This window comes from Aethalodelphis obliquidens, unplaced genomic scaffold (assembly GCF_003676395.1).
Source record: "Aethalodelphis obliquidens isolate GAN/ISIS:26980383/991018 unplaced genomic scaffold, ASM367639v1 scaffold36, whole genome shotgun sequence".
In the NCBI taxonomy this organism is placed as follows: domain Eukaryota; kingdom Metazoa; phylum Chordata; class Mammalia; order Artiodactyla; family Delphinidae; genus Aethalodelphis; species Aethalodelphis obliquidens.
In genome coordinates, this window is record NW_020837980.1 from 154,900 (window position 1) to 181,429 (window position 26,530).

Consider the following 26,530-nt stretch of genomic DNA (forward strand, 5'->3'; position numbering starts at 1 on the left):
CTCTTTGTTTAAAACTTCTAAATTCTCACTCTGTTCATCCAGTCTTCTCCCTAGTTCTTTGAACATCTTTACAATTATTACCTTGAATACTCTATAAGGTAGATTGCCTATCTCTACTTCACTAAGTTCTTCTTTTGGAGTTTTTATCTTGTTCCTTCATTTGGAAGATATTCCTCTATTCCTTGTTTTGTTTAATTTGATGGTTTTATTTTTTGTATCTAGTAAGTTGGTTACCTTTCCCAACCTTGGAGATGTGGCCTTTTATAGTACATGTCCTTTGTGTCCCAGCATCACTCTCTCCCCTCTGGTCACCAGAGCTATATGCTTTAGGGATGCCCATTATTTGGTCTGTGTGGGTCCTTCTGGTGTAGAAGACTGATTACTGTGGGTGGTCTGGTAGGTGTTGGTGATCCCTGGTCTGGTTGATTGCCAGGCCCTGCCTTGTGTGGATGCTGCCAGCCACTGGCTGGTATTGCTGGGTCACAAGACTGCAGGTTGCTGGGCCCTGGAGGGTCCCTGGGCTATTGTTGGCCCACTGGTGGGTGTGGCCATTTCCTGATTTGGCTGCCTGTGGGGCCTGGGGTCCCTCAAGCTGGTGTTGTTCTGCTGGTGAGTGGGGCTTGATTCTGGGACAACTGGCTGAGGGGTCCAAGGTGTCTCAGAGCTGGTTTTGGCCTAATGGACCTGGTTTTGGGTGGTGCTGGAGCCCAGGGGTTCCCGGGACTAGTTCCAACTCACAGGTGTGTGGGGCCGGGTTCTCTGTTCTCTCACTGCAGGTGTCTGGGGGTCTCAGAGCTGGAGTTGTCCTGCTGGTGAGCAAGGCTGGGGCCCATGGTGTCCCGGGGCTGGTGCCCACCTGTTGGTGTATAGGCTGTGTCCTGGTACTGGAGGTTACATGGCTTTGGTAGTCCTAGGGCTTGTTTCTTCCTGCTCCTGGTTGGGTCTGAGAGCCAAGAATCCCAGGGCTGGTGCCTGCCCACTGGTAGGTGATGTCAGGTCCTGCAGCAAATGCTACTCCACTGGTGGGCAGAACTGAGTCACAGCATCTTTGGCTGCAGGGCCCTGGAGGGATCCAGGATTGTTATTTCAGTACACTGGTTGGTGGGGCTGGGGCACAGGGCATCCTGAGTCTGGTGCCTACTCACTGGTGGGTGAGGCTGGTCCCAGGACTAGTGCTGGCCTACTGGTGGGCAGAGTTGGTTCCCAGTGTCTCTGGCTTACAGGGCCCTGGGGTTCCCAGGGCTAGGGTCAGTGCACTGATGTTTGTGGATGAGCCTTAGACCCTCTGATGGACAGAGCCATATCCCAAGGTGGCTGTGGACTCAGGAGGGTCTTAATGCAGCCTGCCTGCTGCTGAGTGTCTGCCTGGGCAGTTACTTGCCCCAAGGCCTCCCAGTACTGGTGCCTAAAGGCTGGTAGCCCAGCCAGGTGCCAGCACTAAGAAGCTTGAGGGAGGATTCCAAAATGGTCCTTGCCAGCACCAGTGTCTACACAGTAGAATGAGCTCCCCAAAATGGCTGTCACTAGTGTTCATATCCTCAAGTTGATCTCCTACCACCTCCTGCCTCTCTGGGAGGCTCTCCAACATCAGCAGGTGGGTCTGACCCAGGCTCCTTTGAAATTACTCCTTCTGCCTAGGGTCCCAGAGCATGTGAGATCTTATATGTGCCCCTCAAGAGTGGATTCTCTGTTTCCCCCAGCCCTCCACCTCTCCTGAAAGCAAGCCTCACTGGCCTTCAAATCAAAGCATTTTGGGGACTCATCTTCCCATGCAGGACCCTGGGCTCTAGAGCCCAGTGTGGGGTTTACTAGCTCCTTGAGGAGAAATTCTGTGATTACAATTATCCTCCCTTTTGTGGTTTGCCAACCTGGGGCTATGGATCCTGACAATACCACATCTTTACCATCCCACCCATTTCTCTGTGGTTCCCTCCCAACATCTCTAGTTTTAGAAGGTCTCCTCTGCCAGTCTTCTGGCCATTCTCATCAATAGCCACTCTGCAAATTGTTGCAACCTTGATGTACCCATGGGAGGATTTGAGCTCAGCATCTTTATACTTAGCCATCTTGGCCACTCCCACATTTAAAGTAATTATTTAAATAATTACTTTAAATAATTATTTATTTTAAATAAATAAGTTATTTACTGATAAGTATGAAACTCTTGCCATTTTGTTTCTTGCTTTCTGGTTGTTTCTATCCTTTTTTTGTTCCTTCCTTCTTCTTTTGCTCACTTCCCTTCTGATTTGATGACTATGCTTAAGGTTATATTTGGATTCATTTCTGTTATTTGTGTATGTATTTATCATAATCTTTCGGTTTTTAGTTACCATGAAGTTCATGTATAACTCTCTCTCTCTCCCCTTCTCCCTCTCTCTATGTGATATTTTAGGTTGATAACCTCTTAAGTTTGAACATGTCCTAATAAATCTGCATATTTACTCCTTCACACACACACCCATGTTTAATGTTTTTGGAGTCATATTTTACATCACTTTGTTTTGTGTATCCTTTAACTACTTCTTGTGGATATAGATGATTATACTTCTTTTGTTTTTTAACCTTCTTACTAACTTTATAAATGCTTGATCTCCTTACTAGTGTCTGTGTCCCCAGGGTGAGTTGCATTTGCCTGCTGCCTCTCTGGGACGGTCTCCAAGATCAGCAAATGGATCTGACCTAGGTTCCTTTCAAATTATTGCCTTTGTGCTGGGACTTGGACCTTGTGAGATTTTGCACTTACCCTTTAAGAGTCTCTTGTTTCCTACAGCCCTCTGACTCTCCCATATTCTAGCCCTGTTGGCCTTCAAAGCCAGACATTCTGGGAGCTTGTCTTCCCAGTGTACGACCCCTGGGTTGGGAGCCTTATGTAGGGGTTAGACCACTCACTCCTTGGGAAGAACCTCTGCAGTTGTGATTATTTTCCCATCTGCGAGTCACATGCACAGTGGTATGTATGTGTCTTGACTATGCTATGTCTTTGCCCTTCATATCCATCTTATTGTGGTTCTTTCTTTATATCTTTAGTTGTGGAAAATCATTTTTGCTAGTATCAGGTTATTCTCGTAGATAGTTGCTTTGTAAATAGTTGTAATTTTGGTGTGCCCATGGGAGGAGGTGAGCTCAGGGTCTTCCTACTCTGCCATCTTGGCCACACTTCTCCATTTTCCCCCTTTTGAATCAGGGTATGTTATTTTTTTCCATTGGGTTGTAGACTTGTTTATATTAACCTTTATCACATACCCTGGATATTAATCCTTTATTAGACGTATGATTTGCAAATACATCATTCCATCCCATAGGTTGCCTTTTTCACTCTATTTATTATGTTCTATGAGTTACAAAGCTTCTTAGGTTTGATGTAATCCCATTTGTCTATTTTTGGTGTACTTTTGTGTCATGTCCAAGAAATCAGTCAAGACCAATGTCATGAAGTTTTTCCCCTATGTTTTTCTCTATGTTTTATAATTTTAGGCCTTTTGTTTAAGTCTTTAATCTATTTTGAGTTGATTTTTATGCATGGTGTAAAATAAAGGTCCAACTTCATTCTTTTCTATGAGGTTATACAGTTTTCCCCACACTATTTGTTGTAGAAAGTGTACTTCCATCATTGAATGTCATTGGTTGGGATACTTTTTGAAGATCACTTGACCATATATGTTAGGGTTTATTTCTCAGATTTCTGTTGTATTTCATATGCCTATTTGTCAGTTGTTATGCCAGTACCATATTGTTTTGATTACTATAGTTTTGTAATATGTTTTGGAATCAGGAAATGTGAGTCCTCTAACTTTGTTCTTTTTCAAAATTGTTTTGGCTATTCGAAGTCCCTTGAGATTTCATGAATTTTTGGATGAATTTTACAGTTTATTTCTTTAAAAATTTTCCAGTGGGATTTTGATAGAGATTATGTTGAATCTGTAGATTGCTTTGGTTGTATGAAAATCTTAACATGTCTCTTGCAAGCCATGAACACAGAATATATTTCTGTTTATGTGTCTTCCTTAATTTCTTCCAGCAATGTTTTATAGTTTTCAGTGTAAAAGTCTTTCACCTCCTTGGTAACTTTTATTCTTAATTTTTAAATTATTTTAATGCTATTGTAAATTGAATTTTTCTTAATTTGTTTTTTGGTTTGTTCATTATTAGTATATAGAAACACAACTTAGTTTTTTCTTTTTTTTTTAAATGCAATTTATTTTTATGTTGACTTTTTATCCTGCAACTTTGCTATAGTTGTTTATTAGTTCTAACAGATTTTTTTTTAATGTCTACTCTTTAGGGCTTTGTGCATATAAGATTATGTCATTTGCAAACAGAAGTAGTTTTACTTCTTCCTTTTCAATTTGGATACCTTTTACTTTTTTTTTTTTTCCCTAATTGCTCTGGCTAGAAATTCCATTGTGGTATTGAATAGAGGTAGCCAGGGTGGGTATCTTTCCTTTTCATGATCTTAGAGGAAAAGCTTTCAATCTTTTATCATTGTGTATGAAGTTACTTGTGTGCTTTTCATAAATGGTTATTATTATGTTGATGTAATTACCTTTTATTCCTAGTTTGCTGAGTGTTTTTATCATGAAAGAGTGTTGAATCTTGTCAAATGCTTTTTCTGCATCAATTGAGATAACCACATGGTTTTGTTTTTATTCTGTTACTGTGATATATTAAATTTATTTTAATGCCTGAGCAATCCTGGCATTCCAGGAATAAATCGCACTTGGTCATGGTGTATAATCCTATTGATGTGCTGTTGAATTCAGTTTGCTTGTGTTTTGCTTAGGATTTTTGCATTAATATTCATCAGGGATAGTGGTCTGTAGTTTTCTTGTGTTGTCTTTGTCTGATTTTGGTATCAGGATAATGCTGGCTTTATAGAATGAACTTGGAAATGCCCCCCCCCCCAAAACCCTTTTCAATTTATTGGAAGAGTTTTAGGAAAATTAATGTTAATTCATCTTTAAATGTTTGAGAGAATTCTTCAGTGAAGCCATTTGATCCTAGGCCTTTTTTTGCTGACAGGTGTTTGGTTACTGATTTAGTCTCCTTACTAGTTATTGGTCTGTTCAGATTTTGCATTTCTTCATGATTCAGTCTTGGCAAATCATGTGTTTCTAGGAATTTATACATTTATTCTGGGCTATCCAGTTTGTTGGCCTAAAATTATTCATAGTATTCTCTTAAAATCTTTTTTTATATCTGTGGCATTTGTTGTAATGGCCCTTCTTTTGTTTCTGATTTTATTTATTTGAGTTTTCTCTTTTTTTCTTAGTCTCATGAAGGGCTTTTCAATTTTGTTGATCTCTTTAAAAAGTCAACTCTTTTATTGAATTTTTGGTATTTTTATATTCTCTGTTTCCTTTATTTCTGCTCCAATCTTTATTATTTATTTCCTTCTGCTAGCTTTGAGTTTACTTTTTTCTTGTGCTTTTTTGGGTTTTTTGTTTTTGTTTTTTTAGTTCTTTGAGGTATAAAGTTAGGTTGTTGATTTATAGTCTTTTTTTACTTTTTTTTATACATGCATTTTCAACTGTAAACTTCCCTCTTGACACTGCTTTCACTGCATCCCATATGTTTTGGTATGTTGTGTTTTCATTTTCATTTGTTTCAAGGTATTTTCTAATTTCTCTTGTGACTTTTTCTTTGACCCATTGGTTGTTTAAGAGTGTGCTGTTTAATTTCTACATAATTTGTGTATTTGCTAATTTTCCTTCCACTAGTTATTTCTAAGTTTTTTCCAGTGTTATTGGAAAATATACTTTATAGAATTTCAAGCTTCTTAAATTTGTTAAGATTTGTTTTGTGGTTTAACATGTGGCCTCTCCTGGAGAATGTTCTGTGTACACTTGAGAAGAATGTGTGTTCTGTGGTTGTTGGGTGGACTGTGCTGTAAATGTCTGTTAGGTGCAGTTGGTCTGTAGTATTGTTCAGGTCCTCTATTTCTTTATTGATCTTCTGTTCAGTTCTATATTGTGAAAGTAGAGTATTGACGTTTCCTACTATTATTGTATTGATATATTATCTTTTTTATTACACTGCTGGATTTTTGTTTAATACCATTTTGTTCATATATTTGCATACAAAATACTAAACTAATACCATCTGATTAGTAAAGGTGTTATCTTTATTATTGTGCAATTCTAAATATCCTATTATTTCTTTTTTTTTGATAATTGAGGTTTCAGAAATGTTGTAAAAATTGCCTTTTGTCATTAATCTCAGACTCAAATATTTTTGTTGATAAATGTGATGTATTTTACTAAATGTTCTATGACATAGTATGTGGTCAATCTTAGTAAATGTTCCATAAGTTAAAACAAATTTTGAGGGAATTCCATGGCAGTCTAGTGGTTAGGACTATGCTCTTTCACTGCTGAGGGTGTGGGTTTAATCCGTGGTGAGGGAAGTAAGATCCCAGAAGCCATGTGGCACTCCCTCCCCTGCAAAAAAAAAAAGTAGAAATCACTGAGACGAAAGATGGTCCTTGACTTGTTGGTAGAGTGAGTTTTACAGGTGAAGTCAGAGTGAAATAAAACATCTGTTATGATTTCAGGATCTAAAAGGGTGGCCCTATTGATAAGTGGCAGAAAAGATGAAATAAGAGACTTAACAGTGGCTGCATTTTATGATGATTATTGTGTTGTAATTAATGTTTGAAATCATTGTAGGACCTATATAGAGCCACTAGAAAATGGAAGGCTTCATGATTGGAATTCATAATCAGATCAATTTCTATTAATGGAGTGCATAAATTAAGGGCATAGCAGCCTGAGATCAGTTAGGAATAAGAAAACTGCAGTAAGCCGAGCAACAGTGTAAAAATATGAAGTTACTAAAGGCAGTGGAGAAGTGGTAATTGAGAAGTAGTAAGAGATATGTAAAAATATTACAGTTAGGAAAAAACTCAACTGTAACAATCAACAAAAGGCAAAACAAACCAAATCAAACCAAAACAAACCACCCAGTCTCTCAGAGGCCATTTTTTCTTCATGTGCTCAGTTCTGGAAAGGATTACTCATTTCTAATAATACTCGAATAATATCTTTGTTTGGGGGATGGGTTCTATTATTCTTTCTCTGTGCCACAAAAATAGGAGAATACAATTATAGGAAACTTTTCAAAATTGGTTTGAGGGGTAAATTTCTATTTTGATATAATTTCAATTGTACAGAATATTTACTAGATTATTACCAGAAACTCTTTTATGCCCTTTACCCAGAATGTTTACTTTCAACAGATGTTAACTTTGTCATATTGCTTTATCATTTTTTTTCCCACTTCCCTCCCTCTCATCCACCACTCTCATATTCCAGTTTTATATTTTTTTCAGAACCATCTGAGAGTAATTTGGAAACGTTGTCAGAGACATTGTGCCCCCTTTCCTCTACATACTTGAGTGTGTATTTCTTTTTTTAACATTAATTTTTATTGGAGTATAGTTGATTTACAACATTGTGTTAGTTTCTGCTGTACAGCAAAGTGAATCAGTTAAATATATATATATATATATATATATATATATATATCCACTCTTTTTTAGATTCTTTTCCCATGTACATTTTTATTACAGAGTATTGAGTAGAGTTCCCTGTGCTATACAGCAGGTTCTTAATAGTTGTGTTATATATACAGTAGTGTGCATATGTCAATCCCAATCTACCAATTTATCCCTCCCCCCTTTTTCCCCCTTCGTAACCATATGCTTTTTTCTACATATTTGACTCTATTTCTGTTTTATAAATAAGTCCATTTGTACCATTTTTTATATTCCGCATATAGGTGATATTATGATATTTGTCTTTGTCTGACCTACTTCACTCAGTATGACAACCTGTAGGTCCATCCATGGTGCTACAAATGGCATTATTTCATTCTTTTTTATGGCTAATATTCCACTGTATATATGTACCACACCTTCTTTATCCACTCATCCATTGATGGACATTTAGGTTGCTTCCATGTCTTGGCTATTGTAAATAGTCCTGCAATGAACATTGGGGTGCATGTATCTTTTCAAATTATGGTCTTCTCCAGATATATGCCCAAGGACTGGGATTGTTGGATCATATGGTAGCTCTATTTTTACTTTTTTAAGGACCCTCCATACTGTTCTCCATAGTGACTCTACCAATTTGCATTCCTACCAACAGTGTAAGAGGGTTTCCTTTTCTCCACACCCTCTCTAGCATTTATTGTTTATAGATTTTTTGGTGGTGGCAATTCTAACTGGTGTGAGGTGATACCTAACTGTAATTTTGATTTGCATTTCTCTAATAATTAGTGATGTAGAGCATCTTTTCATGTGCTTTTTGGCCATCTGTATGTCTTCTTTGCAGAAATGTGTAGATCTTCCACCCAATTTTTTTTTTTTTTTTTCTGTATGCGAGTCTCTCACTGTTGTGGCCTCTCCCGTTGTGGAGCACAGGCTCCGGATGCGCAGACTCAGTGGCCATGGCTCACAGGCCTAGCTGCTCCGAGGCATGTGGGATCTTCCCGGACCAGGGCACGAACCCGTGTCCCCTGCATCAGCAGGCGGACTCTCAACCACTGCGCCACCAGGGAAGCCCCTCCACCCAATTTTGATTGGGCTGTTTGTTTATTTGATATTGAGCTGCATGAGCTGTTTGTATATTTGGAGATTAATCTCTTGTCAGTCACTTCGTTTTCTTTCTTTGATACACCTCTTAGAGCAGCCATCCCCAACCTTTTTGGCACCAGGTGCCGGTTTTCTGGAAGACAGTTTTTCCATGGACAGTGGGGGTGATGGTTCAGGCTCTAATGCAAGCAATGGGGAGTGATGGGTAGGGCAGATGAAGCTTCAGTCTCTCACCCACTACTCTCCCCTTGCTGTGGGGCCTGGTTCCTAACAGGCCACGGGCCAGTACCAGCCCACAGCCTGGGGGTCGGAGACCACTGTCCTAGAGTAATGAAAATAAAAGTAAACAAATGGGACCTAATTAAACTTTAAAGCTTTTGAACAGCAAAGGAAACCATAAACAAAGTGAATGTGTATTTCTTAATAAGGGTGTTCTCTTACAGAATCACAATATGATAATCAAAATTAGGAAACTTTACAATGAAGTTATCTAATCCACACTCCATATTCAAATTTCAAAAGTTGTCCCAATTTTTATAGCTCTATATCCCCAGTCTAAAACTTAATCAAAAATTTTACATTGAATTTAGTTGTCCTAATTTTTAGCCTCTTTTAACCTAGAATAGTTACTCAGCTTGTCTTTGTCTTTTTATGCCTTGCCTTGTTTTTAATAAGAACTTTAGATTTACAGAAAAATTGTGAAAATCCTACAGAGAATTTTGTATATCCCTCACCCAGTTTCCTCTAACATTAATATCTTAGGTTAACATGGTATATTTGAAAAAACTAGGATAACAATGTTGATACAACTACTAAACTACAGACTTTACTTGAATTTCACTTGTTTTTCCACTACTGTCATTTTTCTGTATCAGAATTCACTTCAGGATACCTCTTTGCATTTAGTCATCCTATCTTCTAGTATCCTCTGTTATGTGACAATTTTTAAGTCCTTCCATGATTTGGATGACTTTGGCCGTTTTGAGAAGTACTAGTCAGATATTTTGTAGAACGTTCTTCAAATTGGGGTTGTTTGATATTTTTCTCATGCTTAGATTGGTGTTACAGGTTTGGAGGGGAAGACTACAGTGGTGAAATGCCCTTCTTATTACATCATATCAGTGGTACATGATATCAGTGTGACTTATCACTGGTGATTGTTAACATTGATCACTGACCAATGTGGTACTTACCAGGTTAAAATTGCTCAACATAATGATGTATCTGTCCTTTTGTTGTATGGTTAGTTCTTTATATATTTTGGAACTACAATGTTAGATGCATATAGTATTGAGATTATTGTATCTTCCTAATTAATTGAACCTTTTATTATTACACAGTAATGATTTCTGGCAGTCTTTTTTAAATTTAAAATTTACTTGTTTGCTATTAATGTAGGTACACTGGTTTTCATTAGGGTTAGTTTTTTTTTTTTTTTTTTTCCTTTAGTGTATCTTTCCATTCTTTTCTTTTGAATATTCTAAATTCTTAAATTCTAATGTCTGTTGTAAATAGCTATGTATGAATTTTATTTTTTATACAGAATGACAGTCTTTGTTTCTAATCTGTAGCGTTTAGTTCATTAACATGTACTTTTGTAACTGTTGCTCTGGATTTATTTCGATCACTTATTTAGTGCTTCTCATGTGCTTCACACTTTTTTTTCTTTAGTTTCTTTTGAATTGGTTATATTTTAAAAACACCATTTCACAATCTTTCTTTTCTAACCTTTAGATTACAAAGTCCTTAAAAATTGTAGTTTCCTAGGAATTTCTAAATTTACCTAATTTATCAAATTCTATTTACTTTAAAGACTCTTTTACTTTCTTCCTTAAAATCTTTAAGATTTTAACTTAAATTCTCACCCTCCCAATCAATGCTATCATTATTATTTGTATTTTTTATTTTAGTTTATAACATTACTATTATTGATTTTCTTATCAATAATATTCATTAAGATTTTAAGTCAATATTTATTAAGGTTTTTCATATTTACCACTTCCCTTATTGTTTCTTCATTCATCTCATGTTTGATCATTCTTCGTAAGTTTGAAGTCCATCCTTTAGAAATTCCTCAAGAAAATGTGCTTGGCTGTAAATTCACTCAATTCTATTTTGTTTAAAAATACCTGTAGTTCATACTTGTTCTTAAAAGAGATATACTATATAAAATCCTAGAGTGATAGTTATTTTCTTTCAAAATCATTCAAGATATTTTTTCAATTGTCTTATAGCTTCCAATGTTCCTTCTGAGTAGTCAGCTCTTAATTTAACATTCTTATCTTTGTAGGTCATCTATCTTTTCTCTCTGGCTGCTTTGAAAATATGCCATTTTAGCTCTGGTGTTTTGACATGTCCTTAATATGTGTGTAGGTATAAATGTACTTTTATTTATGCTGCTTGAAATTCATTGGACTTTTTGAATCTGGAAATTGATGTTTCTCAACAGTTCTAGCAGTTTCCTGGCCATTCTCTCTTCAAATATTGCATCTCCTCTATTCATTTTTTCTTCTCCTTCTGGACCTCTGCTTAGATGTACATTAAAACTTTTACCTTTTCCCTCCATGTCACTAAACCTCTTTGCAATTTTTCCCATATCAGCCTCTCCATGCTGCATTAGTGATAAATTCTTTATATCCATCTTTCAGTTCACTAATTCTTCTGCTGTGTATAATCTACTGTTAAATCCATCTACAGTCTCTACATTATTTCTAGAAGTCCTATTTTTTTCTCCATATATTCTTGATTATTTTATAGTTCTTTGCTAGTTCCTCATATTTCCATTCTTCTCTATATATTATGTATATTATGCATACTTACATTGTGTATATTATGCATAATATTTTTAGGGTTCTACGTCTGTGTTAGATTCTGCAGCCTGCTTTTTCTGGAGACTTTAAAACATGGTACATTTTTTCTTTAGGGTTTTGAGATATTTTAGAATAAGCTCATACATATTTTTAAACTTTTAATGTGATAGTATTTTGAGATTTAGTTTGAAGGCAAATTCTTCCAGAGAGATTTTGTACTTACCAACTAACTGTGATCACTTGAATTAAGCTGAATTCTTGGTTTGAAGTTTGTAATTGCCTAGGTAGTTAAAATTAAGGCAGCAAGCCTGGTTAAGGTTCTCTATTATTAGGATACATTTTTTTCTCTTTCATTAATCACCACATTTTAAGGCATGGATTTATTTTGTGGGTCCCTCCAAAGTAAATGTTTATATCTAATTTATGCTACATTCAGGCAATATAGTCATTGTGATCTAAGCTTTATGCTATTAGTTGTTTATTTATTGAATTCTCCACCTTGTGAGTACTCCCTCACATTTTTTTTTTTTGGTCTCTCATCTTTATGCTCTAAGGAGCCATAAATTAATACAACCATTATGGAGAACAGTATGGAAGTTCCTTAAAAAGCTAAAAATAGAACTACCATATGATCCAGCAATCCCACTACTGGGCAAATACCATGAGAAAACCATAATTCAAAGAGGGACATGTACCACAATGTTCACTGCAGCTCTATTTACAATAGCCAGGACATGGAACCAACCTAAATGTCCATTGACAGACAGATGAATGGATAATGAAGATGTGGCACATATATGCAATGGAATATTACTCAGCCATAAAAAGAAACAAAACTGAGTTGTTTGTAGTGAGGTGGATGGACCTGGAGTCTGTCATACAGAGTGAAGTCAGAAAGAGAAAAACAAGTACCGTATGCTAACACATATATATATAGAATCTAAAAAACAAACCAAAAAAATGGTACTGATGAACCTAGTGGCAGGGCAGGAATAAAGATGTAGACATAGAGAAAGAACTTGGGAACACAGTAGGTGGAGGGGGAAGCTGCAGTGAAGTGAGAGTAGCATTGACATATATACACTACTGAAGGTAGAATGGTTAGCTAGTGGGAAGCAGCAGCATAGCACAGGGAGATCAGCTTGGTGCTTTGCAATGACCTAGAGATGTGGGATAGGGATGGTGGGAGGGAGGCTCAACTGGGAGGGGTTATGAGGATATATGTATCCATATGGCTGATTCACTTTGTTGTACAACAGAAACTAATGCAGTATTGTGAAGCAATTATACTCCAATAAAAACCTATTAAAAAAAAAGCCCAAGATTAAACTCTCCAGGGTTTACCTCTGTTTGTCTTTCTGGCTTTCCATCTTCAGTTTCTAATTGGTTCTTACTTTTCTTGCCAGGTTATCGGAGCATTTATAAATACTTTTTGCAAATTTTATTCAGTATTTTAAATTATTTTCAGGTAGATGCTCAGTCAGGGTGTTTTAGCTTGCTGTAATGCTGAGAGTGTAAATCTTGTGATTCACAAATAGAAAAAAAGAAGGAAAAAGTACAGCTGGATTAGAAAAATTAACTGATTACTGACAATGGAGGGATGCTAAAAATGATGTATGTATTTTCTTCAAATGACAGTTATTATCTGCATTGCCACCTGTAGTTGGTGCATATGCAAGTTCTCCCAACACAACCGGTACTGGAGAGCGTCATCTCTTTCAATGACTGATAACTTAAGACATGTAAAATTGCACCCCATTTTTATTTCAGTAAGAATCTTCTTTTTTATTGTGACCAGTCTACTAAATGCTTATCCACTTATTAAATTTTGTCTTGCATTAAAAAAAGATGTTTAATATTCTATGAAAAAAACATGCAAAGATAAATTAATTGATCTCTTAGTCATAAAGACCTGGAGAAAATGTCACATACAAACTGGCATAGATTATTGGAGTTGAATCATATTCTTGAGGACAAAAACACTTGTTTGGCTCTAATTCCACAATTTGTAGTTCCTAGGAAAAACAGAAGAGTCTGAGCTATGATTAGTGATAGGACAAAAGAAGCATGAAGTATACCTTTAGAGCATTAGGATTACTCTTTGGAAGCTTCTCTTGGACTTGTCTCTGTATTCCCTCAGGTAAAGCAGGAAACCATGCACATACCTTGCATTATCCTAGTGCACTTTGCTCTTGGTGTCAGCTGGAAGCTATATGAGCATAAATATTGCATAGACGTTTAGAAAGAAAATTGGGTGGAAGTTTTGCTTTGCTTAATTTTGCTTATGTATTATATGTTTTCCTAATATATTGAGTGCCTGTTATGTATAGATATTTAAATCTGTCGGTTTACAAGAGGTTTATAACATGAATTTTGCTCTTATAGAGCTTATAATCAACTTGGGGAAAGAAGGGTAAAAAATATGTGCTTGTAACAATTTAGTAATAATTAAATGCTAAACCTGTGGTACTGACTTTAATGTCAATAGGAGCACAGAAAAGACCAAGTTTTGTGTAAGGTTGACTGGGATAAGAGTTCCTGGAACAAGTAAAACTTCCTCTGGGGATGTAGAAAGTTTGGGGCAGAATAGGGAAGAGTTTAACACACTATGGTATGCCAAGGTGTGGGAATTGGCACAGAGCAAAAATAAGCCCAAATAAATAACCATGTTGATGAAAGAAGAAAGAAATATTGAAAACCAAGATTAGGAATACGTTTTAATCACATAATAGAAATCTTAGAAGTCATGGGAGAATATTTTATATTATAGATACTACATTACATTATATTAATTATATATGATAGACAGTGTGAAGCTATTGAAGATTCTTGGGCAAAGGACTGACATGTTGAAAGTGCTCAAAGTTTAGCTTTATCAATAAATGTGGATCTATAGGATAAACTCAAATTTGAAACTAGGAATATATTTTGTTAGAGCCCACCTATTAGTATGCTTTTTGTTTGGTTATATAAAAATAAAATATATATTTAATATTCATTTATATTATATACTATTAATATAAAATATCATTGTATTTAAGTATGCTTTTTGTTGTTTTAGAGGAATTCCAGGGAAGAAATGTGGTACAATCATCCTCACAGCAGAGGAATTAAACTGTTGCAGAGTAAGTAAATATTTCTTTGAATGAAAAAGTATTTCCAATACTTCTTTGAAATGATAATTCTCAAACTATACTTAAATGATTTTTCTTGAGTAGTTTTAGCAAAAGATAATTAAAACTACATTATATAATTCTAAATTCGTAAAATATCATTTTAGATACTTAGTACTTTAACCAGAGAGACTACATTCTATAGTCCAAATAGGATAATCATTTATTTTAACAGTCTTTTTAATGAATAGAAATTATTAAAATAAAACCTAATGGTAATATCATTTGGGGGGGCATTAATATAAGGAATTGTCAATTGTATCAACCAATTCAGTTCTTGCAAAAATTTGAAGATTTTATGTGTGATCCTGAAGGAATATTTCTAGTCACTTGACTGTAACCATTTTGTGTAACATACTTGTTTTTCTGTATTTCTAATTGAATAAATTCAATATTCATATATGGTCTCATGTTTTCTTAGCTTGGGAAGCTCACATTTGTAGAAATAACCAGCTACCACTCCAGCTAAAAGTATAGTGACATAGAGTGCATATTCATTAATCTTAGAAAACTGCTATTTTTAGTTGTGATTTGGTGATCTAATCATCTTTCATACTTCTCGCCTCTGAATTTGTATATGTATATGGTAATCTGTGTTTGTATAATGAGGAAGGAAAGAGAAAAAGAAGTTCAGGGTCAGTAAGATGCATGTTCTTTATTGTGACATTAACATGCTATTCTGTCAAAATCTTGATATTAAGATTATTTTGTATACATATGCTAATGAAGAAATTATTATGAGTTCTAATTCCAAATAGAACCAAGATATCAAGGTCATAGATTGAGTATTGCCAGGCTGCATCTTAAACATCTTCTGCTTTCATTCTGTTGTTTTGCCTGGAGGAACAAGAAAATTATAAAGCTTCCATGCAAATGAAGTAGAATATGTTACTTAGTGATCCAGAGGCATTTTCACTGTTCTTTATAATAATGAAGTTTTAAAAACATCTGGAATTATCTTTTAATATTACTTATTAATCATATTAATATTATTTACATATTTCTCACACTTAGAAATTATATATCTAATATTTTTAAATTGTTTAGAATCTTGATCTACACTTATGTATGCTACGTTCTGATTCTTAGCTACAGACACTGATAATCAACATAATTAAAATAATCATTGAAATAATATTATTATGCTAGTATCATAGAAGAGACAAGTGTGTTCAAAGCAATGATCATAGTTAACCTCAGACAATGCCTTTTAAATGTGCATTTTATGGTACTTTAAAAATATCATACATTATCACTTAGAATTTGGAATGAAGTAATTTTATTTCAATTTGACATTATACAAATTGACACTTATTTTCTTGAAAACACATTACCATTTGTTAGCTTGAGCATAAACTTTGGAATCAGGACACCTAAATTTCAGTATTATCTCTTTCACTATTCAGCTGAGTGAAATTTTTTGGAGCTTTAATTTCTGCATTTGTCAACAGCTAAAAGTCTTTATACAGGCATACCTCATTTAATTGTGCTTCACATATATTGCATGTTTTACAAATTGAAGGCCTGTGGCAGCCCTCTGGTGAAGAAGCCTATCAGCACCATTTTTCCAACAGCATTGCTCACTTCTAGTCTTTGTGTCACATTTTGCTAATTTTTGTACACTATCAAATTTTTTCATTATTATTACATTTGTTATGGTGATCTGTGATCAGTGATCTTTCATGTTACTATTGCAATTGTGTTTGGGCACCACAAAATTAATAAATGTGTGTGTGCTGACTGTTCCATCAACTGGCCATTCCCCTGTCTCTTTCCCTCTGCTCAGACATCCTTATCCTCTGAAATGCAGCAATATAGAAATTAGGCCAATTAATATCTCTACAATGGCCTCTAAGCATTTAAGTGAAAGGAATATTCACACATCTCTCACTTTAAATCAAAAGCTAGAAACGATTAAGCTTACTGAGAAAGGCATGTCAAAAGCCAAGCTGAGATAGGCTGAAAGCTAGGCCTCTTGGGCCAAACAGTTAGTCAAGGTTGTGAAGGCAAAGGAAAAGTTCTTGAAGAAAATTTCACATTCTACTCCAGTGGACACACATATGATAAGAAAGCAAAACATCCTTATTGCTGATATGGAGAAAGTTGTAATGGTCTGGATAGAAGATCAAACCAGCCACAACATTCCCTTAAGCCAAAGCCTAATCCAGAGGAGGGCCCTAGCTCTCTTAAATCCTATGAAGGCTAAGAGAGGTGAGGAAGCTGCAGAAGAAAAGTTCAAAGCTAGCACAGGTTGGTTCATGAGGTTTAAGGAAAGAAACTCTGTCCATAACATAAAAGTAGTACAGGTGAATCAGCAGGTGCTTATATATAGAGAAGTTGCAGCAAGTTATCCAGATGTGCCAACTAAGATAATTAGTGAAGATCACTGCACTAGATAACAGGTTTTAAATGTACATGAAATAGCCTTATATTGGAAGGAGACACAATCTAGGACTTTCATGGCTAGAGAGGAGAAATCAGAGCCAATGTTTATTTACCATTTAGAAAATCCTTGGGCTGCTGAGAATTATGTTAAATTTGCTCTGCCTGTGCTGTATAAATGGAACAACAAAGCCTGGATTATATCACATGTTTACATCATGGTTTACTGAATATTTTAAGCCCACTGGTGAGACCTACTGCTCAGAGAAAAATGATTCCTTTCAAAATATTACTACAAAGCTACAGTAAACAAGACTGTATGGTACTGGCACAGTAACAGAAATATAGATCAATGGTACAGGATAGAAAGTCCAGAGATAAGCCCACGCACATATGGTCACCTAATTTATGACAAAGGAGGCAAGAACATACAATGGAGGAAAGACAGCCTCTTTAATAAGCAGTGCTGAGAAAAGTGGACAGCTACATGTAAAAGAAAGAAATTAGAACACTGCCTAACAGCATACACAAAAATAAACTCGAAATGGATTAAAGACCTAAATGTAAGACCGGACACTATAAAACACTTAGAGGAAAATCACTCTTTGACATAAACCACAGCGAGATCTTTTTTGACCCACCTCCTAGAGTAATGAAAATAAAAACAAAAACAAAAGGGACCTAATTAAACTTAAAAGCTTTTGCACAGAAAAGGAAACCATAAACAAGACAAAAAGGCAACCCTCAGAGTGGGAGAAAATATTTACAAACAAAGCAACAGACAAAGGATTAATCTCCAAAATATACAAACAGCTCGTGGAGCTCAATATCAAAAAAACAGACAACCCAATTAAAAATTAGGTGGAAGACCTAAATAGACATTTCACCAAAGAAGACATACAGATGGCCAAGAGGAACATGAAAAGATGCTCATCACTGATTATTATTAGAGAAATGCAAATCAAAACTACAATGAGGTATTACACTGGTCAGATGGTCATCATCAAAAAATCTAGAAGTAATAAATGCTGGAGAGGGTGTGGAGAAAAGGGAACCCTCCTGCACTGTTGGTGAGAATGTAAATTGATACAGCCACTATGAAGAACAGTATGGAGATTCCTTAGAAAACTAAAAATAGAACTACCATATGACCCAGCAATCCCACTACTGGGCATATACCCTGAGAAAACCATAATTCAAATAGAGACATCTACCCCAGTGTTCACTGCAGCACTATTTACAATAGCCAGGACATGGAAAAAACCTAAATGTCCAACAACAGATGAATGGGTAAAGAAGATGCAGCACATATATACAATGGAATATTACTCAGCCATAAAAAGGAATTAAATCAGGTCATTTGTAGAGACATAGATGGACCTAGAGTCTGTCATACAGAGTGAAGTAAGCCAGAAAAAACCCCCAAATATCGTATATTAACACATATATGTGGAATCTAGAAAAATGGTACAGCTGAACCTATTTGCAGGGCAGGAACAGAGACATAGACGTAGAGAACAGACATGTGGACATGGGGGGAAGGGGAGGATGGGACCAATTGGGAGACTAGGATTGACATATATGCACTACCATGTTTAAAATAGATAGCTAGAGAGAACATGCTGTAAAGCACAGGAAGCTCAGCTCAGTGCTCTGTGACGACCTAGATGGGTGGGATGGGGGTGGGGGGTGGGAGGGAGGTCCAAGAATGACAGGATATAGGTATACATATAGTTGATTCACTTTATTGTACAGCAGAAACTAACACAACATTGCAAAGCAATTATACTCCAATACAAAAATAAGTTAAAAACACAAAACAAAACAAAAACAAAAATATTATTGCTCATTGACAATGCACCTGGTCACACAAGACCTCTGATGGAGATGTACAAGATTGATGTTGCTTTCATGCTTGCTAACACAACACTCATTCTTCAACCCGAGGCTCAGGGAGTAAATTCGACTTTCAAGTCTTGTTATTTAAGAAATAATACATTTCCTAAAGCCACAGCTGCCACAGATAGTGATTCCTCTGATGGATCTGGGCAACGTCAATTGAAAACCTTCTGGAAAGGATTCACCATTCTAGATGACGTTAAGAACATTCGTGGGGAGAAGCCCAAATATCGACATTAACAGGAGTTTGGAAGAAGTAGATTCCAACACTCACAGGTGGATGACTTTGAGGGGTTTAAGACTCCAGTGGAGGAAGTAACTGCTGATGTTGTGGAAATGGCAATAGAATTAGAAGAGTAAGTGGAGCCTGAAGATGTGACTGAATTGCTGCAATCTCATGATAAGACTTAAACGGATGACAGGTTGCATCTTATGGATGAGTAATGAAAGTGGTTTCTTGAGATGGAATCTACTGGTGAAGATGTTGTGAAGATTGTTGAAAGGACAACAAAGGATTTAGAGTATTACATAAGCTTAGTTGACAAAGCCACAGCAGGGTTTGAGTGGGTCGACTCTGATTTTGAAAGAAATTCTAACTATGCATTAAATGCTATCAAACAGCATTGCATGCTACAGAGAAATCAATCCTGAAAGGACAAGGCAATTGATGGGGCAAATTTCATTGTCTTATTTTAAGAAATCGCTACAGTCACCCCAACCTTCAACAACCACCACCCTGATCAGTCAGCAGCCATCAACATCGAGGCAAGACTCTCCACCAACAAAAAGATTGTGACTCACTGAAGGCTCAAATGATAGTTAACATGTTTAGCAGTTGAGTATTTTTAAATTAAGGTATGTACATTGCTTTCTTAGACATAATGCTATGCACACTTAATAGACAACAGTATTATCTCCTCCAGATGGTTACTTTGCAGAATTAAAAATGGGCCATATTTGAGAAATGGCTAAATTATAAATTTATACAAATGTGTATTTTCAGTGTGGTAATCCTAATTATCTCAACCACAGTTTATTTCAGATGCAAGTTTTGTGATATATCTTGTCAAATTCTAGAGTAAGAATTAAAGTAATTTTGAAGTCATATTGGAAATGTTTCTTCACTCAGTATTTTTAAGGTAGCTTGAAATTGTCCACAAAGAATATTTTTCATTCTGATTGATTGATTCAAAAATATTCACAAAATGTATAACGTGCTAGTCCCTGGAAAGGAAGCTTGGAATACAATGGCAAGAAAAACCAACAACAAGCAGCCCTTGTCCTTTTCTCTAAAAAACATGTAGTTTGTGGAAAAGACGGACATTAATCAGATGACTGTGTAGGTAAATATTTCAAGATGTGTTCTAAGTGATAAATATGAGAGAGTACCATGGAGAATCATAATTTATATTGGGTGGAGGTAACTCCGGGACTCTTTGAGAAAATTCCATTTTAGCTTAGACCCAAGTAATGGTTTGTCAGCCAAAGGGTAAGATTTCCAACAGAGCACACAGCTTGTATAGGGCCCAAAGAGGGAAAGAGTGTGCCTGGTGTGTGTTAGTTAGCAAGGGGATGGGAGTGGGGGAATGATTGAGCTAAAACTTTGCCAGATAACGGTGGAAAAGGCTGCTCAGAGTTTGTTTGGTGTTGGGCTTTTGTAGACAATGTTAAAGATTCTGTGTTTATCCTAAATGCAAGGGAAAGCCTTGAGTAATTTTAAGTTATGAACAAAATTAATTTCTTTGATGTTTTAAGTCCATTACTCTCTCTGCTGAATGGAGAATCGATTGGATAGGTCCAAGAAGGTGGATCTATGGATTGGATAGGTGGAAGAGGGAGAAAGGAATAAATGCCAATGTGCATGTCCAGGTGAGAGAAGAGGTTGGCTTGGACTAAGATGGTGCCTGTGTAGCTGGATTGAAGATTTGAGAAATTTTTTAGAGATAGAATTATGCAGCTTGATGATGGATTGGATAAAAGGTCAGGAAAGGGAAGAGTCAAGGACAACTTCCTTGAGCACTTTGGGTGGATGATGAATCACTCATTGAGTTGGGAAAAATTACTGGAGAAACAAGTTTGATTTGAATTTGTTAGAAATGCCTCTGAACATTTAAGTGGATTTCTTCAATAGGAAGTTTGTTACACTGGTGTGGAGTATTAAAGAAAGGTCTTAAAATTCTCTCAGGGTGGCATTAAGCATAAGAGTTAAAAAAAAAACCAACTGTAATGATGCTTGTATATTTCTAGAAGTAGTAAATGCTTGTTTTTTCCCCAGAAATTAGACTTGTTTTGTGTTTGATAGAGGTGGAATCTCTCCTAAGTTATTAACCTGAGTAATTACAAAAAACATTTTCCCCAAGTTTATATCACTTGGTTCATTGAAAGAAATTTTTTCTCTTGAGTCAGTTATTCATTTTGCAAGCCTTATGAAATATAATTTGAAAAACTACAATTTGGTGTTACATTTACCAGTGATCATATGAAAATTCATGTTTAAATAATATTTAGTGTCTTTGAAGTTTTAGTCAGCATTTATTTGAAATATACACATTTCAGGATTCTACTATGTATTTTAAGTACATCAGAATGTTTTATGGTAATTTGTGTTTTGTTTTAGGTGCTTTGGAAAAATGTCTTAAAGGAGTGATTTATTTCTGTGGCAAGAACAATAAAAAAATTTGCACTTAAAAAAAAAAGAACAATGTCTTTTTCCCATGTTCTTGGAAAACCACATTCTCCTAAGGGCATTTTAATATATGTGAAGATGCTTAATAAGTATTTCTGAACTCTGAAAAATGAAGTGGTGAATTAACATTTTCACCAAGTAATATTTAAAACACTGACTTCTTGATTTAATGTGAATTACTTTGACCCTCCACCTGCTTCAAAAATTGTTAACATCTCCTTTCAGTTAAAAAACCAAACAAATCTAAAATACTGATTTTAATTTTTAAATTACTATATAATTTATACTCTTTAAATATTGCTTATCATCATTGAATAATGTTTAACTTCCTTGATTTATGATACCTCATCTTGTTTACCTTTAAGGTAAATCATGTAGGTTATGAGTGCTTGAGTCTATAAATTGATAAAAATGATTGGTTTGACAAAATAATTAATATATAAATAAGTGATTTAAATTACAGGTGAAAATGAAAGTGCTTTACTTTACTTCAAGCAATATATAATATGTTATTTTGAAATGTAGTTATTTAGAAATTGTGGTACACTTTTATATAATTAAGAAGGAACCTTTATTTCCCTTTAGATAGCAAACTGTATTGTCAGTCTGGATCTGTCTTTTGCTTCATCTAATCATCTAATGAATCTCAACATCTAATACATGGTAGATACATAGTAAATGCTTAGTAAATATTTCCTTAGGAAATTAAAAAAAAATTTCTAAAACTATGCACCTGAATAACTGAAGATACAAATAGACATCTTGTATTAAAATGTTGGGTACATAGAATTAACCAGTTTAATAGTACTTTTCTGGGGCAGGAAATGTTGAACAGTTTTAACAAGTAATGGTTCTGTGACTAGAACAAAAACTTCCAGGAGTCAATTTTTTAGTCTTATAGTCCTTTAAAAACAATTTTATGTTGTCTGGAATTTTCCCACATTTGGCCATTTGTATTAAAATGGAAAAATTTGTTTTCTTGTCAAGACTTGCTTGTGATCTGCAGTTTCTAGTTATTTTTCACCTGTTATTATTTTTAGCATCTTTATTGGAGTATAACTGCTTTACAATGGTGTGTTAGTTTCTGCTTTATAACAAAGTGAATCAGTTATACATATACATATATTCCCATATCACTTCCCTCTTGCGTCTCCCTCCCTCCCACCCTCCCTATCCCACCTCTCTAGGTGGTCACAAAGCACCGAGCTGATCTCCCTGTGCCATGCGGCTGCTTCCCACTAGCTATCTATTTTACATTTGGTAGTATATATATGTCCATGCCACTTTCTTACTTTGTCACAGCTTACCCTTCCCTCTCCCCATATCCTCAAGTACATTCTCTAGTAGGTCTGTGTCTTTATTCCCGTCTTACCCCTAGAATCTTCATGAACTTTTTTTTCCCCCTTAGATTCCATATATATCTGTTAACAGATACATATCTGTAAGTTTCTTCCTGACTTACTTCACCCTGTATGACAACTCTAGGTCCATCCAACTCACGACAAATAATTCAATTTTGTTTCTTTTTATGGTGGAGTAATATTCCATTGTATATATGGGCCACATCTTCTTGATCCATTCATCCAATGAAGGACACTTAGGTTGATTCCATGTCCTGGCTATTGTAAACAGAGCTGCAATGAACATTTTGGTACATGACTCTTTTTGAATTATGGTTTTCTCAGGGGATATGCCCAGTAGTGAGATTACTGGGTCGTATGGTAGTTCTATTTGTAGTTTTTTTAAGGAACCTTCATACTGTTTTCCATCGTGGCTGTATAAATTTACATTCCCACCAGCAGTGCAAGAGTGTTCCCTTTTCTCCACACCCTCTCCAGCATTTATTGTTTCTAGATGTTTTGATGATGGCCATTCTGACTGGTGTGAGATGATATCTCATTGTAGTTTTGATTTGCATTTCTCTAATGATTAATGATGTTGAGCATTCTTTCATGTGTTTGTTGGCACTCTGTATATTCTCCTTGGAGAAATGTCTATTTAGGTCTTCTGCCCATTTTTGGATTGGGTTGTTTGTTTTTTTTTTATTGAGCTGCTTGTAAAGTTTGGATATTAGTCCTTTTGTCAGTTGCTTCATTTGCAAATATTTTCTCCCATTCTGAGGGTTGTCTTTTGGTCTTGTTTATGGTTTCCTTTGCTGTGCAAAATCTTTTAAGTTTCATTAGGTCCCATTTGTTTATTTTTGTTTTTATTTCCATTTCTCTAGGAGGTGGGTAAAAAAGGATCTTGCTGTGATTTGTGTCATAGAGTGTTCTGCCTATGTTTTCCACTAAGAGTTTGATAGTGTCTGGCCTTACATTTAGGTCTTTATCCATTTTGAGCTTATGATTGTGTATGGTGTTAGGGAGTGTTCTAATCTCATACTTTTACATATACCTGTCCAGTTTTCCCAGCACCACTTATTGAAGAGGCTGTCTTTTCTCCACTGTATATCCTTGCCTCCTTTATCAAAGTTAAGGTGACCATATGTGCGTGGATTAATCTCTGGGCTTTCTACCCTGTTCCATTGATCTATCTTTCTGTTTTTGTGCCAGTACCATACTGTCTTGATTACTGTAGCTTTGTAGTATAGTCTGAAGTCAGGGAGCCTGATTCCTCCAGCTCCGTTTTTCGTTCTCAAGATTGCTTTGGCTATTTGGGGTCTTTTGTGTTTCCATACAAATTGTGAAATTTTTTGTTCTAGTTCTGTGAAAAATGCCAGTGGTAGTTTGATAGGGATTGCATTGAATCTATAGATTGTTTTGGGTAGTAGAGTCATTTTCACAATGTGGATTCTTCCAATCCAAGAACATGGTATATCTCTCCATCTATTTGTATCATCTTTCATCAGTGTTTTATAATTTTCTGCATACAGGTCTATTGTCTCCTTAGGTAGGTTTATTCCTAGATATTTTATTCTTTTTGTTGCAGTGGTAAATGGGAGTGTTTTCTTAATTTCACTTTCAGATTTTTCATCATTAGTGTTTAGGAATGCCACAGATTTCTGTGCATTCATTTTGTATCCTGCTACTTTAACAAATTCATTGATTAGCTCGAGTAGTTTTCTGGCAGCATTATTGGGATTCTCTATGTATAGGATCATGTCATCTGCAAACAGTTACAGCTTTACTTTTCCTTTTCTGATTTGGATTCCTTTTATTTATTTTTCTTCTCTGATTGCTGTTGCTAAAACTTCCAAAACTATTTTGAATAAGAGTGGTGAGAGTGGGCAACCTGGTCTTGTTCCTGATCTTAGTGGAAATGCTTTCAGTTTTTCACCATTGAGGACGATGTTGGCTGTGGGTTTGTCATATATGGCCTTTATTATGTTGAGGAAAGTTCCCTCTATGCCTACTTTCTGCAGGGATTTTATCATAAATCAATGTTGAACTTTGTCACAAGCTTTCTCTGCATCTATTGAGTTAATCATATGGTTTTTCTCCTTTAATTTGTTAATATGGTGTATCACATTGATTGATTTGCATATATTGAAGAATCCTTGCATTCCTGGAATAAACCCCACTTGATCATGGTGTATGATCCTTTAAATGTGCTGTTGGATTCTGTTTGCTAATATTTTGTTGAGGATTTTTGCATCTATGTTCATCAGTGATATTGGCCTGTAGTTTTCTTTCTTTGTGACATCTTTGGTTTTCGTATCAGGATTATGGTGGCCTCGTAGAATGAGTTTGGGAGTTTTCTTCCCTCTGCTATATTTTGGAAGAGTTTGAGAAGGATAGGTGATAGCCCTTCTCTAAATGTTTGATAGAATTCGCCTGTGAAGCCATCTGGTCCTGGGCTTTTGTTTCTTGGAAAATTTTTAATCACAGTCTCAATTTCAGTGTTTGTGATCAGTCTGTTCGTATTTTCTGTTTCTTCCTGGTTCAATATTGGCAGGTTGTGCATTTCTAAGAATTTATTCATTTCTTCCAGGTTGTCCATTTTATTGGCATAGAGTTGCTTGTAGTAATCTCTTATGATCTTTTGAATTTCTGCAGTGTCAGTTGTTACTTCTCCTTTTTCATTTCTAATTCTATTCACTTGACTCTTCCCCCTTTTTTTCTGGATGAGTCTGGCTAATGCTTTATTAATTTTGTTTATCTTCTCAAGAAACCAGCTTTTAGTTTTATTGATCTTTGCTATCATATCCTTCATTTCTTTTTTCATTTATTTCTGAACTGATCGTTATGATTTCTTTCCTTCTGCTAACTTTGGGGTTTTTTTTTCTTCTTCTTTCTCTAATTGCTTTTGGTACAAGATTAAGTTGTTTATTTGAGATGTTTCCTGTTTCTTAAGGTAGGATTTTATTGCTATAATCTTCCCTCTTACAACTGCTTTTGCTGCATCCCATAGGTTTTGGGTTGTTGTGTTTCCATTGTCATTTGTTTCTACATATTTTTTGATTTCCTCTTTGATTTCTTCAGTGATCACTTCGTTATTAAGTAATGTATTGTTTAGCCTCCATGTGTTTGTATTTTTTACAGATCTTTTCCTGTAATTGATATCTAATCTCATAGCATTATGGTCAGAAAAGATACTTGATATGATTTCAATTTTCTTAAGTTTACCAAGGCTTGATTTGTGACCCAAGATATGATCTGTCCTGGAGAATGTTCCATGAGCCCTTGAGAAAAAAGTGTATTCTGTTGTTTTTGGATTGAATGTCCTATAAATATCAATTAAGTCCATCTTGTTTAATGTATCACTTAAAGCTTGTGTTTCCTTATTTATTTTCATTGTGGATGATCTGTCTGTTGGTGATAGTGGGGTGGTAAAGTCCCCTAATATGATTTTGTTAGTGTTGATTTCCTTTTTTATGGCTGTTAGCATTTGCCTTATGTATTGAGGTGCTCCTATGTTGGGTGCATAAATATTTACAATTGTTATGTATTCTTCTTGGATCGATCCCTTGATCATTACGTAGTGTCCTTGTTTGTCTCTTCTAATAGTCTTTATTTTAAAGTCTATTTTGTCTGATATGAGAATTGCT

General features: G+C 35.5%; 1 protein-coding gene across 3 annotated transcripts in view; it reads left to right on the forward strand.

Moving 5' to 3' along the window:
* CPNE8 (copine 8) overlaps positions 1-26,530 on the forward strand; it is a 333,515-nt gene that overhangs the window by 138,525 nt on the left and 168,460 nt on the right. For all 3 annotated transcript variants that reach the window (XM_027129253.1, XM_027129254.1, XM_027129255.1), the window contains one exon: positions 14,465-14,528. In XM_027129253.1, the coding sequence (XP_026985054.1) occupies positions 14,465-14,528 (64 nt within the window). The remainder of the gene's footprint in view (positions 1-14,464; positions 14,529-26,530) is intronic.